The sequence below is a fragment of the Natator depressus genome, chromosome 2, assembly GCF_965152275.1.
Source record: "Natator depressus isolate rNatDep1 chromosome 2, rNatDep2.hap1, whole genome shotgun sequence".
NCBI lineage: Eukaryota > Metazoa > Chordata > Testudines > Cheloniidae > Natator > Natator depressus.
The window spans coordinates 3,729,227-3,748,036 of record NC_134235.1 but is presented as its reverse complement, the minus strand read 5'-3'; the positions used below and the strand labels follow the sequence as shown (position 1 = coordinate 3,748,036).

The following is an 18,810-nucleotide window of genomic DNA, read 5'->3' as shown; positions in this document are numbered from 1 at the left end:
CCAGTCAGGATCAGGGTCTTGTGCTAGGCCCTGTACAAACGACTGCTTGATTGGATGTTAGATAACACAGCGGGGCCTGCAGCAACCAAGCCCTGATCTCAGTGGAGGACCTGGGAAAACTCCTATCTGTCTTCAGAGATGCAGGATTGGGTCCCTGGAGACCAAGATTTTTCTTCTCCAATCAGCCCAAGGCAAAAGAAGGCTCTGCCATATCCCTGACTCCCAGAGCTGGAAATAGACCTTTGACCTCTCGATTCCCTGGGCTCCTGCACTCATTTATTGGCCTTGCCCTAAAATAAGGTGCTAGGGAATATGCTGCTTTGAAGTTGTTTCTCCTCTTCAGCTGCTCATTGGTCATGTCAGCATCCCTCCCTTCACCTGTCCCCCGGCCCATTCTCCCATCTCCTAATATGATCTGAACTCAGCGGGCTCAACGGGTAGTGATCAACGGCTCAATACTTAGTTGGCAGCTGGTATCAAGTGGAGTGCCCCAGGGTTGGTCCTGGGGCTGGTTTTATTCAACATCTTTATTAATGATCTGGATGATGGGATTAATTGCACCCTCAGCAAGTTCGCAGATGACACTAAGATGGGGGGAGAGGTAGATACGATGGAGGGTAGGAATAGGGTCCAGAGTGATCTAGACAAATTGGAGGATTGGGCCAAAAGAAATCTGATGAGGTTCAACAAGGACAAGTGCAGAGTTCTGTACTTAGAAAGGAAGAATCCCATGCACCATTACAGGCTAGGGACCGACTGGCTAAGTAGCAGTTCTGCAGAAAGGGACCTGGGGACTACAGTGGACGAGAAGCTGGATATGAGTCAGCAGTGTGCCCTTGTTACCAAGAAGGCTAACAGCATATTGGGCTGAATTAGTAGGAGCATTGCCAGCAGATGGAGGGAAGTGATTATTCCCCTCTATTCAGCACTTGTGAGGCCACACCTGGAGTATTGTGTCCAGTTTTGGTCCCCCCTCTACGGAAGGGATATGGACAAATTGGAGAGAGTCCAGCGGAGGGCAACGAAAATGATTGGGGGGCTGGGGAACATGACTTATGAGGAGAGGCGGAGGGAACTGGGATTGTTTAGTCTGCGGAAGAGAAGAGTGAGGGGGGATTTGATAGCAGCCTTCAACTACCTGAAGGAGGGTTCCAAAGAGGATGGAGCTCGGCTGTTCTCAGTGGTGGCAGATGACAGAACAAGAAGCAATGGTTTCAAGTTGCAGTGGGGGAGGTTTAGGTTGGATATTAGGAAACACTATTTCCCTAGGAGGGTGGTGAAGCACTGGAATGGGTTACCTAGGGAGGTGGTGGAGTCTCCATCCTTAGAGGTTTTTAAGGTCCGGCTGGACAAAGCCTTGGTTGGGTTGATTTAGTTGGTGTTGGTCCTGCTTTGAGCAGGGGATTGGACTAGATGACCTCCTGAGGTCTCTTCCAACCCTAATATTCTATGATTCTATGAACCTACTGCAAAAGTTGAATGAGGTGTAGAACCAAATCCTGCTGAAAGTCCCTCCTGCTTTTGCCTCTCTCTAAAGAAACCACATTGTGTCAGCGTGTGGCACATCCCCCTGCTTTTCTCATGCCCCTTTCTGGCACAGCTGTGACTGCAGGGCTATTTAGTCATGCTAGCTCCATCTTGTAGACCTGCAAAGGCGATCAATGGCTTTCATGAGCTTTTTTGGAGGACTGGGCCCAGGGTGTGGTGATGTGCAGGTGGCAGGCTAGCTGCAGGGCTGGGGGTACAGAACGGCAGTGGAGTTCAGTGGAAAGGGTGCTTGCCTGGGACTTGAGCCCTGGGCTCAATTCCCAGCTCAGCTACAGACTTTCTGTGACACCTTGGGCAAGTCATTTAGCCTCTCTGTGCCTCCGTTCCCATCGGTAAATAGAGAGAACTCTTCTCTGCCTCCCCAGGGTGCTGCGAGCATGAACAGCTGAGAGATGCTCAGATACTACATGAGAGATGCTCAGCTACATGAGAGATGCTCAGATACTACCATGAACAGCTGAGAGATGCTCAGATACTACAGTGATAAAGGCCATATAAATTGATGGAAACTTAGCGCTCTCCTCTCTTGCTGTTCTTTCTATGGTGTTGTTGTGGCCATCACCATGTGTCTGGTCACTAACAGTAATCATGGCATTTATAGGGAGCTTTTACATTAAATGTACTTTACAGACATTAACAAAGAAATTCCCCAAACAGCCCTGTGAGGTGGGCAAAAAACTCTCTGTATTTAGACAGCAAATATGATCTCTGCTCCTATGTATGGAACACCTTCCTTGAGCTGCTCCTGATCCCTTCTCAACACCACCGCTTCAGGATTGCCCACAGGAAATCAGCCAGGCTCAGAGGACCTAAGTGGAAGAGAGAGGGGATTGCACCTGTTTATGGACATAACTGCATTTGCTTTTGTTGATTATTTTGTATCACTCTGTATTAAAAATGTATATATTGGATCATCTCCCTCTCTAGTCTTCATAATCTGTTTGTCTTCTTAGATCGTAAACTGGTTGGAGCAAAGACCATCTTTGTATGTTTGTACAACACTTACTACATCAGGGCCCTAGTTGAGGCTACTGTAATATGAATACAAATACACTTTGCACCTAAGGAAACTGAAGCAGGGGAAGTGACTTGTGCAAGGGAATTGGTTTGGGAGCTGAAATTAGAACTCAGGATTTCTTGATTTCCAGTTGAGGGCTTAAGCCACCAGACTTCACCTCACTCTGCCCTCTGGGCCAGCTGTTATTTTTAGGGATAGTTACATTTCCTGACTTTATGCAAAAATCCCATCATACATAGAATCATAGAATATCAGGGTTGGAAGGGACCTCAGGAGGTCAGCTAGTCCAACCCCCTGCTCAAAGCAGGACCAATCCCCAACAATGCTATGATCGCTATAATCACATGCTATAATCGCTATCAGTTTTTGGTTTAAATACGTTTATCTTTACATCTGGTCTACATTTCCTAGACACAGCTAATTTTAAAGGCACACTGACAAGGCCTCCCATTTCAAATCAGTATTAATCTCTAGTGCTTTGCAAACATGAATTAACTTCCTCTCACTTTCTGTCACAGGGTGTATGTCATAAGGGCACTGTCTGGTCCCCATGGAATAGGTTCCTGGTCCGTGACTGGGGTGTCTATGAGCTACAATGATCCAAATAATTGAAGTGTTAACTTCAGCTCTGCTTTCCCTGCCCCTTGCTCAATGATTGTTTTTAAGGCAGAAGGGGGCCCTAGTGTTTGGAGTGAAAATCTCTGTCCTTTCTGCTTAGGGTAGTTCACACTTCCTGTTCTAGGCCCTGGTTCAGGACAGCACAAATTAGTGCATCTTAAGCACATGCTTATGTGATGTCCTGAACAGCAATGCTTTCCTGACTCTGACCCCTACACTCTACTTTTGTGGGAAAGACCTTGCTGAATTTGGGGTTTTTCCCCCTCTGCCTAGTCATTCTCTCAGTTCACAGCCCTTTGAAGTAGGCAAACATCAATTCCTTTTACCAGTGGGAAAACTGAGTCATGGAATGATTTGACTAAAGTCACACTGGAAATTTGGGGTAATGGTGGAAATAGAATGTGAGTCTCTTGACTCCTAAGGCTTCTGCCCCAACCACAAGACTTTCCTCCTTTCTTAAAGTTACACTGTGTTAGCCAACTACTGCTGGTTATACCCAAAACCAATCCCTTCAATGCTGTGGAACTAACATTAAAAACACCGTACCTCTCACCTTAGGTCCTACACACAAACTCATCTCTGCATATGTTGTAGAGTGCACATATGCAGGACGCTCTGCCTGGGAGATGTTCAGTGAGAGCAGAGCTGGTTTTGTGACCCCCTTCCTGTAAAGTTGGTTACTCTGTCACTATGGAAAGATGAAGTTTTCTCGTGAAGTTTTCTGACCAGTGGCCTTCTCCATGAGTGCACCACGTTCACATTCCCACCTCCCCTGGATATCTGTCTTTTGCCAGAACACATTTATTTTGAGCTGTTGGGAGCTAGTGAGTATTTTCACACAGCTGCAGAATGTGTCTCAGATGAGATGTAAAAACCAAGGACCTGTTCCCTTGTGGTTAGTAAAGCTCCTACAGCCATTTTCACAAGAGTAGGAGTATCAACCCCAGCTTCTTGGCCAACTTGGAGTATTGTATTCTGTCTGCCTTCCATTTCTAGTGGAGATAGGATTTTTTTCATCACTTCCTGGTTTACCCTATGGTGTAGCATTGGTGTGCTTAGTTAAATAGCAGTTATTTCAACCAGAGCTGGCTGCATTTAATTGCTGAGTGAAGCATCACATGCAAAAAGTAGTAATGAAAAGTGCACCATGTAAACAGAGATGGAATTGTTAGCTGCATGTATAAAGAGACTGATGTTCATAGCTGCCTTAATGCTTTCATTCCAGGGTTCTTATTAGAATATGAATACTGGGTTAAATTCTGTACTACTTTATATTCTGTACAACTCATGGCCTGAGTAGTCTTTGCAGCTTGTATTTTTCAGTCTCTCCGGTCTCACCCCCCAAGTCATGTTCTGTCGGGTTAGACAGCTTTATATCAACGCAGACAGTGACAGTGCACTTTATGTACTACTAAGAGCTTGTATATACAGGAAAGCGATCATGGTATAAGGTAAGGTGTGAATTTAAACCATGTAGTTATACCGGTATAGCCCCCTGTGTAGAAAACCTTATTTGGATATAAAAGTGCCTTTTTTCAATCTGGCTTAGGTTGCATGAGTCAAGGTTTAGACTAAACCAAAAAAAGCCACTCTCATAGCAGAATAAGAGTGTCTACACTGAGGGTTATATCGGTATAGCTGTGCCATGAGAGACAGGCTAAGGCAATGACTTCCAAGGCTGTGCTGGGCACTGATGTATTGCATTCAGTGTGCAGAGTATGTATTTGGGGAGGAAGAATGATCTTGTGGTTAAGGAACAGGTCTGGGTTTTGCCACATTGATGGTGGGAAAATCACTTCCCTCCTCCCTGCCTCAGTTTCTCCATCTGTAAAATGGAAATGACCGTTCCCGACAGGGACATTGCAAGGTTTAGTTCGTTAATGTTTGTAAAGTGCTTTGAGGTCCTGAGATGGCAGGCGCAAATGTGTCATGCAGAGCAATACTGACTCTTATTAGGGTGTGCCCAGAGGGCAGTTATTGTATTTGGGGGAAAGCTTTGACATCAACTCTTCGCAAAAAAGCCTAGAACTTCATGTGCAAGTTCCTGGGATCTAGGCCTTGGCAGAACCTTTTTGTGCCTGAAGACCTAACTGGGTCTGGAAGCCCTTCCAAAATACTGGACTCCCCAGGCACCAAATGGGACTTAGCTCATGCTGCTCTCCTTTCCCAAGAGCTGTCTGCTGCTGGTTTCTGGTGCCTTCCCCATACTCCAAATCACATGTTTAAGAGTGGAGAACCCCACTTCCTCCCACAGGTCCAACCCCCTTCCACAGCCTCTGGGAGGCAGGCATTAACCCCACAAATATATGCTGCATCTGGACATAAACCAGTGACTTTATCTGGGCGGGGCGATAGCTCGATGAGTGCAAGGAGCCGTTTGGCAGCTCCTACATGGAGTCCCCCCCCAGCAATAGCACAACATCCTGAGTCCCCGGTGCCGAAATACAGAGCACTGCTGTCGAGCCTGAGTAACAGTCCAGACTGCCCCAGCTCCAGTGCCAGAAGAGGGCTCCTCTACCCCTGCAGGGATCACGGGTGCTTGGGAGCAATGCCAGCCCTGAGTGGTGATTCCTGCTCTCTGCTGGGTTGCCGGGTGTCTGTCTCTGTGGTTGCCATGATGGTCAGGTCTCCTCTGCTGTGTCTGGACCACGTCTCTCGTCTGGCTGCAGCTGTGCCCTGACCTGTTCGATGTGCCAGGCCCCAGCCCCCCAGATCCAGGCTGCATCTGGGTCTGCTCCCTAAGGCAGCTGTAGCAGCTCACTGCCCAAGCCCTTGGTCCTCTTCCCACCACCAGAGCCAACCAAGTGTCCTGCAACCAATCCCCTGTCCCCACTTGGGTCGGGCTGAGCTCCTGCTGTCATTTGCTTCCAATGAGAGGTAGAACTGGCGTGGGATTTCCTCCCAGCCTTTTAACCAACCAGGTCAGGGGCAGAGGGCCAGGTCCCCTCTCTGCCCACCATGGAGGGTGAGGTGGAGGGCTGATGCTTGTACACTGCTGCCACGTGCCTAGTGAGTGAGGGGCTCCACAGCGCAATGCAGAGAAAAGCCACAAACAGATGTCCGTACAACAGGCATTCTCAGTACTATAGCGAGCCTGTAGCAGGGCAGGGAAAGTTGGGCAGGACAGGGGACAAAATCCTATGCAAAGTAATGTCCAAAGCCTGCCTGTCTGTATGGAGGTTTTAAAGAACTAAATCTTTCCAGGCCACAGTCTGTTGGGTGAATAACTGCCCACTTGTGCAGCATATTCCTCTTGAATGTGGTTATATTTCTGCCTAGTACAGAGCCAGCCCAATATTGAGCTTCTGAACGTCCAGAGGGAAATATCTCATTAACCCCTATTTGTATTCAACTCTGAATACAAAACATGGCCCCAGTGTAGACCCCAAAAACCCCTTCCCTCACCGGGCACATGGACATATGAAAACTCATGACCCTAAGAGTGTGGCTTGGTGGAGCATATTCTACTCAGCAGTCTCTGGTCACAGGTGAGTGTCTTCCCTTTCCAGCTGTACACTGAGCTGGATAAACATGTATAGCCTACCAGTGGTCTGAGATGATGACTTGTATATATCCCAGTTACATGGAGAGGCCTAAGGCAGGTAATGCCATCTGTCATTCCAGTCTGCTTTCCACACTGCGGGAAGCTCTCCGTGGAGTTACAGCTTGTACAGTCCCACTGGCTTCCTTTGACCATAGCTGTAAGTAGGAGTGAGCAAAATGGCCATAGTGATCAGTGGGGAGGGGGGATGAATGGAGCAATGACATCGGCTGATCAGTGGCTTCGCTCACCTGCTCTAATATAGCCTCTCCCAGTAGTAGCTGACAATATTGGCTGGTGAAATGTGACTGATGAAGTGTTTTACTTATTATCCATGATTCTGTCTGTTAGTTTTACATCTTTGTGGGGTTTAGGAACCCTTCTCCTAGGAGTGTCCACAACTTGGTGGGTGCATTGGGTGCCCTGTTAATTCTGTAATGATTGATTTGCTGTTCACTGTCTGTGAAGGATCTAAGTGGGTCGATGCAGGTAGTAACAATGACTTGTCTGGCTATTGTTTCTCAGTCGGAGGATCTTGGTGCCTGTGCCCAGTTTGAGAGCAGCAGACAGAACAGAAATATGATGCCTAGTGCCAGCTGTGTCTTCCCTACCTTCACCCTACGAAAGCCCTCCTCGGAGACGGACATTGAGAACTGGGCCTCCAAGCACTTCAACAAGCACACCCAAGGGCTCTTCCGGAGGAAGGTCTCCATTGCCAACATGCTGGCCTGGAGCAGCGAGTCCATCAAGAAGCCCATGATCATGACCACCGACCGCAACGTCAAGAAGGAAGCATGTGAGATATTTAAACTGATTCAGATGTACATGGGGGACCGGCGGGCCAAGGCAGATCAACTCAACGTGGCTTTGGAGATCGCCACCAAAGGCTGGAGCATGCAGGGTCTGAGGGACGAGCTGTACATCCAGCTGTGCCGGCAGACCACTGAGAACTTCCGTTATGAGAGTCTGGCACGGGGTTGGGAGCTACTGGCTATTTGCCTGGCCTTCTTCCCGCCCACTCCCAAATTCCATTCCTACCTAGAAGGATATATTTACCGGCACATGGATCCGGTGAATGACACCAAAGGTAAGAGAGAGACCGCTGTTGGTTGGTGTTTACCCTAAAGAACTTGAAACCCTTTTTTCCTTTTGTACTGTGCATTGTGACCTCCCTGTGAGACGAGTGAAGCACTTGTAAATAACCGGCCAGCCGGAGAGGCTTAGCGAAAGCATCCATAGGCTTTAGCACTGGCCTTTCATCCCTGGGACACTGTGAAATCCAGCATGAGATCCAGCATGAAATGAGCTCAATAGCTTCATGTTAGACCTAAATGACAACTAATGGTTTCACCAAGCACCAGCTGGGCTCTTTTACACATGCACACATGCCACATGCACACATGTGTAACATACAGATGTTTGGGGCCCTCTTCATCTCTGCTCAGGGCCCGCACAGTCCTGCGCTGGCCCTCAGCGTGTATTTGTTCTGAGGAGAAATGTAAGTAGCCAGACCTGCATTTTGCTTATCTCTAGTGATGAAAATGTCACAGATTGCTGCGGTGTGATTTTTAACGATGTGCATGTCCTGCCGGTTCGTGAACACTGGCACGGCACTCTGTCAGCAGAGAGCAGCCAGGCTATCTGGATGGCCCACTTGATTATGGCAAGTATGGAAAAAGGGCTCCTCTGCACATTCAGAGTCCGATATCCTGACTTCAGTGACAAAATTCCGTTTTCTACCCCTGTTAGCCCTGCAGAGGCAACCCAGCTGTGGGGAAGGGAGCTGGATTCTCTCCTGGCTTTTGCATCATCATCAGAATGATTAACTCCGTTCCAACAGCAGAATCTTATTATCAGTGATGATACAGAAGCTGGAGACCAGCACCCAGCTTTACTCAGACGTGAGGGGCAGGCTGTGGAGCTGGCAGCTGGAAAAAACAGTTTCTCATAAATTTAGAACATTTCATCTGGCGTCTGTGAAAGACCCCACAAGGCCATTGTTAAGGGTCCCTTTTCAGAGCTGAACTGCACTTCAGAAGTGACAACTTCCTGTACTCCCCCTCTGCTGTGGAAGTTGCTATCTAGACACACAAGCTTCACAATGCTAATCTCACTTTGGTGAGCACAGCATTAAATCTGAATCTACATGCTCCTTGCACAGGTTTGAAGCCATCAGAGCTATTAGGGCCTGCTCTTGCTCCCTTTGACTTCGCTGGGAGCAGGATTCAGGTCCTAAATGAGGATGAGGCAGTGGGATTGCCAGCGTTTTGTTCTGGTAGCCCAACGGGTGTGCACAAGCGTGTAGTCTGAGCCTGCTTCTTCATGGGAGCAAATCCTTACAGTGCTCTTGAACTGATGCGGTTTGCAGGGATGGGACAGTGTAAAAGCTTCCATGTGCTCTTCGCAGGAGCAAGGGAAAAGCTTGCACCACCCAATCTCATTTTGTGCAGTGTCTGTCATGCCAACTGTCTCCCAAAGTGCACATGCTTCGCAATGGGAAATACACCAAGCCAGCTCCTCCTTGCTTTGCACTGCGTCACTAGTGTGACATTGCTGTAAACTTGCTTTAGGCAAGTCTGGAGAGGATCACCCAGGTGTAGGGGCTCCCAGCTGCTTACAGCCTAGCAGGGAAAAGGGCATGACTGGAGAAAAGAGAGTATGGTTGGGGCACACCCATAACACATTGATCCTGGGCTGCACTTTCAGCCCCCAGTGCCCATTGGAGCCCCGTGTCAGTCAGCAGCCTGGATATTGCTCTGTCACTCAGTGCATGGGGGCACAGCCATGCACAAAGCAATGCCAGGATCAGGGGAGTGCAAAGGAGAGCATTTCACACCCCACCCCCGGACCCAGATGCAGGCGGCAGAAGAGATGGTTTCAGGTGAGGTTTGAACACAGAAAGAACATTGATAGGATACAGGAGAAGGCTCACAGACCAGGGCTGACCAGGGCACTGGGAGAAATAAGAAAAATGTTGCCACTCGATGAGCTAAGAAGAGGCTGACACTCATGGAAGGTTTGTAAATGTCCCTAGATAGGCAGAGGGCATTTTGGACTGTATCTGGAAGTGAGTGGGGAGAAGTGGAGGCAACAAACCTAACTGGCTTCAAGACTGAGCTTGATAAGTTTATGGAGGGGATGGTAGGATGGGACTATCTACAATGGCATGTGGCCCATTGGCGACTGCCGGTAGCAAAAATCCCCGACTGCTGGAAACAGGACACTAGCTGGGGAGGGCTCTGAGTTACAACAGAAAATTCTTTCCCAGGTGTCTGTCTGTCTGGTCTTGCCCACATGCTCAGGGTCTAACTGATCGCCACATTTGGAGTCGGGAAGGAATTTTCCCCTGGCTCAGATTGGCAGAGAGCCTGGGGCGGGGGTGAGCGGAATTCAACTTCTGCAGTATGAGGCACAAGTCACTTGCAGGTATAAACTAGTGTAAATGGTGGATTTTCTGTAACTTTAAGTCTTCATACCATGGTTTGAAGACGTCAGGAACTCAGCTAGAGGTTAAGGGTCTATTACAGCAGTGGGTGGATGAGGGTCTGTGGCCTGCAATGTGCCAGTGGTCAGAGTAGATGATCATGCTAGTCCCTTCTGATGTTAAAGTCTATGAGTCTGTGACTGGAAGGGAGATAAGGATGGGTTTCTCTTGTCTACACAGCAACTAGACATCTGCAGCCAGCCCGTGGCAGCTGACTAGAGCTTGGGCTGCAGGGCGGTTTCACTGTGTGGACTTGGGCTGGAGCCTGGGCTCTAGGACCCAGTGAGCTGGTGGTGGGTGTCCCAGAGCTTGGGCTCTAGCTTGAGTCCAGAAGTTTACAGAGCAAGGAAACAGCCCTGCAGTCTGAGCCTGAATCAGCTGGCATGGGCCAGACATGGGTTTTTCTTTCTGTGTAGACGAGCCCTGAGCTGCATTCTGCACGGGCTGATGTTCAGGCCATCGAGAGGGCGAGGAGGAAGTTAGACCTCAGCACATCTCATCTTTCTCTCCAGACTCTGCTGGTGAGTTGGAAAGAGGAGCAGCTGCATCTTTAAAAGCTGCCCCTCTGCAAGTTCGATTTCAGCTCTGACCCATTAAGTGTCATTTCCCTATAAATGTCATCTGCAATATGGCAATCCCTGAATCATCTGCTTTCCACCTCCTTGCTGTCTGGCGCTGCAGTTAAAGCTAGTAAGTGGTTACTCTAGACACTATTAACGTAAGGCTTTTATTTTCAATCATGAAGCAGTAAACCATATATTAACTCCTGACCGGGGCAAGCCGCAGCTAATGCTCTCTACCTGACGACCATTCAGGAGAAAATTATTTTTTTAACGAGGTGTGAAAATGCATTAAACTGTTTCCTTTTCCTTTACCTTATAATAACTCACCAGGAGTCCCTGAGATGACAACGCTACAAAATCAGAGAGAGAACAAAGGTGCCAACACCTTTCCTGGCAGGCTGGAGCTGCAGACAGTCATTAAAATAAGCCATGCGGTTGGCTGTGAAGTTTCCTTTATTTCTTGACCCACGTTTCCCCTGCTGTATAGTCAGCAGCTTCTTAAGCAACGTCCTAGCCTCAGGAGGGAAGAACTCTCTCTGTCCCTTCAGCTCCCATCCAGTATGTGTGGTGCCCCGGGGGACAAACATTGCTCTGCTTGTTTGATCTGGACTCTTGAACAAATGCCTTAAATCTAGTTTCATCGACAGCATGATGTGCTATTTGGTTGATTCTCTTTATTACAGCTCTGCATTGGAGCCTACTGTCTGGTGTAACCCCTGCTGGTCATTCAAACCAAGGCTGGGGAGCAACCCTCTGTTTTCCCTGCACACTAGCACTTAGGCTCATCTTGACAGCAGCTGCTTAAGGGTTTAGTCTTGCAGAAACACAGATATCAACACATGTGTATACAAGTTTGTTAATTATACGTAGCCTGGTTCCTCCTTCTCCATGGCCTTCCCAAGTCACAGCTGCCCAGGTGCCTCATTCATCTCCTGATCTGGTTCAAAATCCCCCCTTCCCCACTTTTGTTAAAAGGCTCGACTTAGGGTACGTCTATACTAGAAACGTAAGCCACCGCAGTGATCAGCTCTGCTGGCAGCTTCCTGCTGAGACCCTGGCTGCCTCACAGGCTCCCGGGCTGCCCCCATCCCCCGCCACTGGGAGTGGGGTCCAGCCACCCAGGCCTCTCGCCCTGACTCCCAGCCAGGAGTGGGGTCCAACCACCTAGCTTTCCAGGGAGTTGGGGGGCAGGTGGGCCCTTGCTTCCCAGCTTTCTTCTCAGCTTCATGGCTCATGCCATGCAATGGACAAGACTGCCAGCAGTCGATGTAAGGAACAGAGTGTCTACGGGACACTGCGTCACCCTAACTACACCAACATAAGCCCTGCGCCTCTCATGGGGGTGGAGTTATGTCGGTGTAGTAGGATACTGACATCGGCAGTGACACAGGTCGACGTAAGCTGCCTTATGTCCACCTAACTGTGTAGTGTGGACCCGGCCTCAGTCCAAGCAACATGACCGTCTAAGCGTGTCTTGTCCTTCCAAATCCCTCTCTGTCCCTGCTCAAAATCTAGTCACCTATTGTGCAAGTTCCTTCTCCTGTGCATCTCCTGCTGCCTAGAACAGCCTTTCTGTATCTCTCCACCCATTTCAAATCATAGCTGAAAACCTCTTTCATCCTTGTCTCTCCCTCTTAGCTTCTCTCTGCCTTAAATTATGTACAGCAAGACCCCTTAAATCAAGTTGGAGCATCACAACATGGGTCTTGTGTTCCCCAGAGGCTGCATATGTGAGTTAAAGATCTATTGAATCTATCTGATCTACTGGCTTGTCTGGTCCCCATCACCATAAACAATATTTGGGCATCGCCTCCACATATTTAAAAGTAGATACAGCAATAACCATTTCTCCCTTCTCAGTCTGTGGGAGAACTAGCTGGATTAATAGTTTAGCATTTGTGGGGGAGTGTGTGTGTTGTGTATACGAAGAACTTACTAAGGGAAGATGAAATCTGAGAGATGAGGTTTTTTAGATTTAGTTCTAAGTGATGAGGCCTGTCATCTCATCTCCTGTGGCATTGAGTTCCACAGTCTAGATCTGTCTCCTGGTAAAGTTTGGTCTCATGTAAGTGTCTACATGAGGAGAAGATTTCTGATAGTAGATGGCTCCTTAATCTTTGCATACAAAGTCACAACAAGATGCAATGGCTGGAAGCCAAAGCTAGACAAACTCAGGCTGGAAATAAGGCAAACATTTGTAACAGAGACAGTAATTAACCATTGAAACAATTTACCGAGGAACGTGATAGTCTCCATCACTTGGAACCTCTAAATCAAGATTGGGTGTTTCTAAAAAATATGATCTAGTTCAATCATAAAATCTGGGCTTGATGCAGGAAGCACTGGGTGAGGTTCTGTGGCCTGTGCTATGCAGGAGGTCAGATTAGGTTTAGGTGATCCTAGTGATTCCTTCTGGCCTGAACATCCATGATTCTCTGAGCCTTCCCCACAGGTTGACTGTTTCATGGTTCCAGTGGAACATAGTTATGGCTGAGGAGGGGAGGTGATCTCTCACGTAGCTGGGGTCATTTCCATGGAGAATTTCGAATATCAGGACAGGGACCTTTTATTGGGTTGTATTCAGAAGGGAGCCAGTGCAGTGAGCAGAGCCCCACAGCGCTGTGTTCATGGCTCCAAGTGCTGCTATCAGACAGGCTGATGCATTTTGTACTTCATGGAGCTTTTCCAGGGCTCGGGGCTTCATTCCGACATCTGGGTTACAGTAAGCGAGCCTGGCAGCCGTGCATGGCCAGTTCTGAGTCTGCTACAAGCAGGCATACGCTTCTGGCAAGTTGCAGATGGAAACTGGGAGTGTTTTGCTGCCATGACTGTTTGGGCACCCAGTAAAGATGCCCAAAGACCAAAAGCCTACAGATTGATTTAATATGCAGGAATAGGCCCTGGATAGCAGAGAGGTTACAGGGAAGGCAAGTTCTTGAAAGTGCTTCTCTCTTCTTACCAGTATCAGTTGGTCTTGCCTGGGTCCGACTGCTCTGTGCCCACGGTGATGCTCTGAGTTGGACACACAAGCTGGGCGATGGTGCTGGCTACATTCGAGGAGGTAGGGGAGCAGCAGAGCTGGGTGTTGTCTGTGTCTTCCTGGCCATTCAGCCCTTGTTGGCTGCCTAGAGATGCTGAATAATGTGGGGGTTATTGGGTTTTGGAGGTAGAGAAGCAATTCTCCATAACAACCTCTTGGGTTTGGTTGGAGAGGACAGGCCTGAGCCACTTCGGGGTATTTCTGGTCACCCCGGCAACCTCTCGAGGGCCAGACAGGGGTATCTGGTGATCAGTGGTATTAGGTGCAGCAGAGGGGTCCAGCAAGGTGAGTGTGGATGGACTTGTCCTCTCTTTGGGCACAAGGAGGCCATCCCTTAGAGCCACAAGTGCTGTCTGTCCCTGTGGTGGGTTGAAAGGGACCCAGGATAATGGCAGCTACCAGGTGGTGTTGGAGACTGTGGTTTTGAAGCTAGATACTGGGCAGTGGTTTGCAAGGCCTTGAAGATGAGTAGCTGCCACCTGCTCCAGTTTTATACAGGTTAATTGTGGCCCTCGGGCCCCAGGCAAATTGCCAGAATAGGCCTCGTTCAGGCAAAGCTTGGGCACCCTCTGTGTGATCCCTGTATCTTGTGTTTGTATAGTGGGTGGGGGATTGCTTTCCAGCTCTGCCTCTTTGGGCTGGCATGCATGCAGCAGCTTGCACTTTATCATTGGTTTCATCATCAGTTCTGAAGCAGCACCGTTTAGTGCAGATGCCTGTTTTCGATGATGCATAGTAGCCGTCCAACAGAGCCAGATAAGTACCCATGCACCTATGGCAGCTTGGAACACCATTAGAGCTCCAACAGGCTTCCAAGTGGCTGTCTTCTGCCATCTCCCCCAGTGCCTTTACCTGTGAACTGCCAGCCTGCAAAGTGATATAATGGAAAAAAGGCCTATGTAATTTTGTGACGGTACATGCAAAGGCCTCAAGTCCTGGAGCAGGGAGGGGCTAACCCCACTGTACCTGGCTGTGGGAGCCTGAACCAGGAATGCTGGGTTTCATTCTGGGCATCTCATTGTTGGAAAGATATTGGCAAAGTTTAAAGAGCAAACAATGTGGAGTTTGGTGGAGTGATGACTAAGGGAGGGGACCAGAACGGGCTCCAGATACTGGTGAGGCATAAGCACCAGGGAGGGGCTTGTATGTGGGAGTCAGGGATGTGGGGAGCAATGAGGGATAACAGGATAAAGGTTAGAAGGGGGAAGTGGGAGATAATGTTTTGGGAAAACTTCCTAACCATGAAACTCATTGGTTCTGGGATCATCGTCCCAAAGAAGTAAAACTCATCTCTCAAAGCCTTGGAAAGAATAACCCTACCCTGCTTCCCAGGATTGGACCAGGTAGCACCTAAGAGCAGGTGTCCTCCCTCCGCTTCCCTGCAAGTGGGAGTCATGTGGGGAGCAGAGAGAGCAGGTGCTCAGACGCTGCAGTGGTGAGGGCAGGACAGGGACGTAACTAGAATCGAGAGATCCTTGTAGAATGCCGTGCAATGGGCTGTCCCGGTAGCACGTGTCCAGAGCACTGGGCACCCAGTGTGGAATAGCCGCCAGCATTACTTTTTGGTGAGGGTGCTAGTGCTCAGGGTCCACGTTCAAACAGCATGACTAGCGCTGCTAGCACGGCCTCCTTGAGCCAGCTGCCAAACAGCCGGAGTGTGGAGCATCTGAGGGCAGAGCAGCTTGCCGTGGGCAGAGACCATCACTGCGGCATTGTGGCCTCTCTTTCTGCAGAGACAAACCCCTTCCCTTGTTTGCCAGCTCCACTGCTGCCTGTTTTCCTGGAGTTCACATGTGGGTGGCAGGCAGCGGAGCGCTGGGCTGGACACAGAGGGCTTCTTGTTCTCGGTGGATTCAATTCCTCACCCAGACGAGCCCATGGAGGGTAGGGTGAGATCATGTTCCCTGGCCTTGCGGCTGCTGCTCATTGTGGTCTGGCTTTCTGAGTGGGTGACTGTGTGTATGACAGGTGCTCTGTGGGCACAGATAGGGAGAACAGCAGCCACTGTGCAAACTCCAGAATGAGAGAGTGCAGCCCCTCTCCCCTGTCCCCCGAGAGCTGCAATGACGCTGACTCTTTGGGAAGTAGCAGATTTGTTACTGTACCTCTCTGATCAGTACTGTGCCCATTAAATCATCCTGCCAGCAACCTGCTGGCTTCCACTCACTGAATCATCCATCATCTGTGTGTGTGTGTGTGTGTGTGTGCGCGCGCGCGCGTGCGCGTGTGCATTCTCTGGTATCCACAGCCCTCCCAAGCTTTGCCCCAGCGAGAGCCATGTGGGCCTTTGCCGTGGGCCCAATGGCTGCACCAGGGAACATCACGGCCACCCTTTTCTTTAATGCAGAGTTGTGGCTTGTGGATACTAAAGGTCCCAATATCCAGTGCTCCATTTTGATCCAAGATGGATCAGTACATGCTGGGACCTGCCGTCTCTGGGGGCATTTTCAGGCTGAACTGTAGATTTGACATGGGGGCCATGCTGTTGTCTCTTGGTTCCTCTGACTCCCCTTGTTGTTTTAAATCCTGTTTCAAACCCTCACCTGCTCTCTCCCCTTAATGCTGCTGCTGCTGATTTGATGTCTCTCTCTTCCTTTTCCTGAGGCTCACTCTGCAGTTCTGGGTCAGGGACCCCCAATTGGTGGTTGTGTGTTGATTTTTATTGCTGTGCCCTTCCACCCCCGGACTCCCATGCTTCATATCAAAGGCACTAGATAAATCACAGTGTCATGCTAGAGACCAACTGTCTTGCTGCTGATGTGACATTATGAGCCCCTATCAGTATGACTGAAGGGAAGACAAGCTGATAAGCAATGACTTGTATATTATACTGGCCCCCTATGAGGGGGCTTGTCTTCCTCCACCTCTAACTCTAGGCTTCTGCAAGGCATTTGGCTTGGTACCACACAACATTTTGATTAAAAAACTAGAATGATATAAAATGAAAGTGGGGTACATTACATGGATTAAAAGATGGCTAACTCTTAGGTCTGAAAATGAAATTGTAAAGGGAGAATCATCATCAAGCAGGTGTGTTTCTAGTGGAGTGGTTCTTGGCCCTATACTATTTACAGTTTTTATCAGTGACCCGAAAGAAAACAAAACCTGATAAAGTTTGCAGATGACATAAGAATTTGGGGGAGTGGGAGACAATGAAGAGGACGGGTCACTGTATTAGTGATCTGGATTGCTTGGGGAGCATTTTACTATGGCTAAATGTAAATGTATACCTCTGGGAACAAAGAGTGGAGGCCATACTTACAGCATGGTGGACTCTGTTCTGGGAAGCAGTGACTCTGAAAGAGATTTGGGGGTGATGGTGGATAATCTGCTGAACATGAACTGCCAGTGCAACATTGCCACCAAAAGGGCTAATGGGATCCTTGGATGCATAAACAGGGAATCTCAAGTAGGAGCAGAGAAGTTATTTTACCTCTGAATTTGGCACTTCTGTGACTGCTGCTGGAATCCTGTGCCCACAAACCAAGAAAGATGTTGAAAAAATTGGAGAGAGTTTAAGAGAAGAGCCATGAGAATGATTAAAGGATTAGAAAACCTGCCTATAGTGATAGATGTAAGGAGCTCAATCTATTAGTTTAACAAAAAGAAGGTTAAGGAGTGATTTGATCACAGTCTATAAGAACCTACGTGGGGAACAAATATTTGATAGTGGCTTCTTCAATCTAGCAGAGAAGGATCTAACACATTCCAATGGCTGGAAGTTAAAGCTAGACAAATTCAGACTAGAAATAAGTCGTAATTTTTTAACAGTGAGGGTAATTGGCCATTGGATTCATTTACCAAGGGTCTTGGTGGCTTCTCCATCACTGGCAATTTTAAAATCCAAATTCTAACAGCTATGCTCTAGGAATGATTTGGGGGCAGGTCTCTGGCCTGTGTTAAACAGGAGTTCAGGCTAGATGATCACAATGGTTCCTTCTGGCTTTGGAATCTATGAGTCTACCAAAGAGACCATTTAAGGTATGGTGGCCCTTAAAGACGAACTCTGGTCATCTGTCCTGTGATGGCTACTCTTCAGTCCCTGATTGTAATTTTCCCAAGGGCCTGATAACCTGGACCTTAGAAAGTCCTGTCCCTCTCAGCTGTTTCCCAAGAATCTCACCCCACCCCCTAAACAGTTTCAGCTCCTTCCCAACCTCTCTCACCGTGCCTCCTTCTGCCTGAGTTGCAGCCTTTTCTCCCAGCTGCTGCTAGTCAAATAATTAGCCTCAGGTGGGGGAAGCTGTTGTGTCCATTAACTCCTCTGTGGCTGTTGCTGTGTAGGGTTTATACACCCCATCACCATGCCCCAATCCTGCAAGCCCAGCAGCTGCAGAGCTCCCACTGACCCGAGCTCTCCAGGACCTGGCCCCTGGGCTGTAAACAGACTGCAGATGAAGGTAGTTGTTGATAGTCATCCCATCCCCCTGTCTCCCTTAGCCACCCTATAGCCAAACTCACGGTACAAAAGGCGGGATCAGAACATGGGATTAGGCGTGAAGAGACCCATATTCTATTCCTGGCTCTGTGCCTAACTTTATATGCAAATGCAGTATAGTCCTAACCAGTAATATATATAACAGGTACTTCAAAGGGGCCAGTTTCTCAAAGCTAAAAACAATCATGAGCAAAATTGAATGGGAGATAAATACAAACGTAAAAATGTGAAGGACAGTGGAGTGTTGTTTAAGAATGCTTTACTAGGCGCCCCAAAACCCACAATTCTGCAATCACTTAAAGTTTCTTTGGTTAGAAACCCTACCCCCAAACATCCTGGTTAAGAGGGGTCATGAAAGTAGCAAGTAAGTTTTTAAAAAAAATGGAAAAATGGAGAAGTTGATTGCAATGAAAACAAATTGGCAGTTACGAAATGCAGACAACTGATAAGACAAGCTAAAGGTATCAGTGAACAATCTGTGGCTAACAAGGTTAAGGATAATAAGAGGGAATTCTTTAAATATATCAGGAACAAACAAATACCTTACATTAGCACAGCTC

The 18,810-nt window shown here is 48.4% G+C and overlaps 1 protein-coding gene across 5 annotated transcripts in view; it reads left to right on the top strand.

Annotated features, from left to right (window-relative positions):
• ARHGAP39 (Rho GTPase activating protein 39) overlaps positions 1-18,810 on the top strand; it is a 412,713-nt gene that overhangs the window by 263,205 nt on the left and 130,698 nt on the right. For all 5 annotated transcript variants that reach the window (XM_074943732.1, XM_074943729.1, XM_074943731.1 and 2 more), the window contains one exon: positions 7,251-7,812. In XM_074943732.1, coding sequence (XP_074799833.1) covers positions 7,251-7,812 — 562 coding nt within the window. The remainder of the gene's footprint in view (positions 1-7,250; positions 7,813-18,810) is intronic.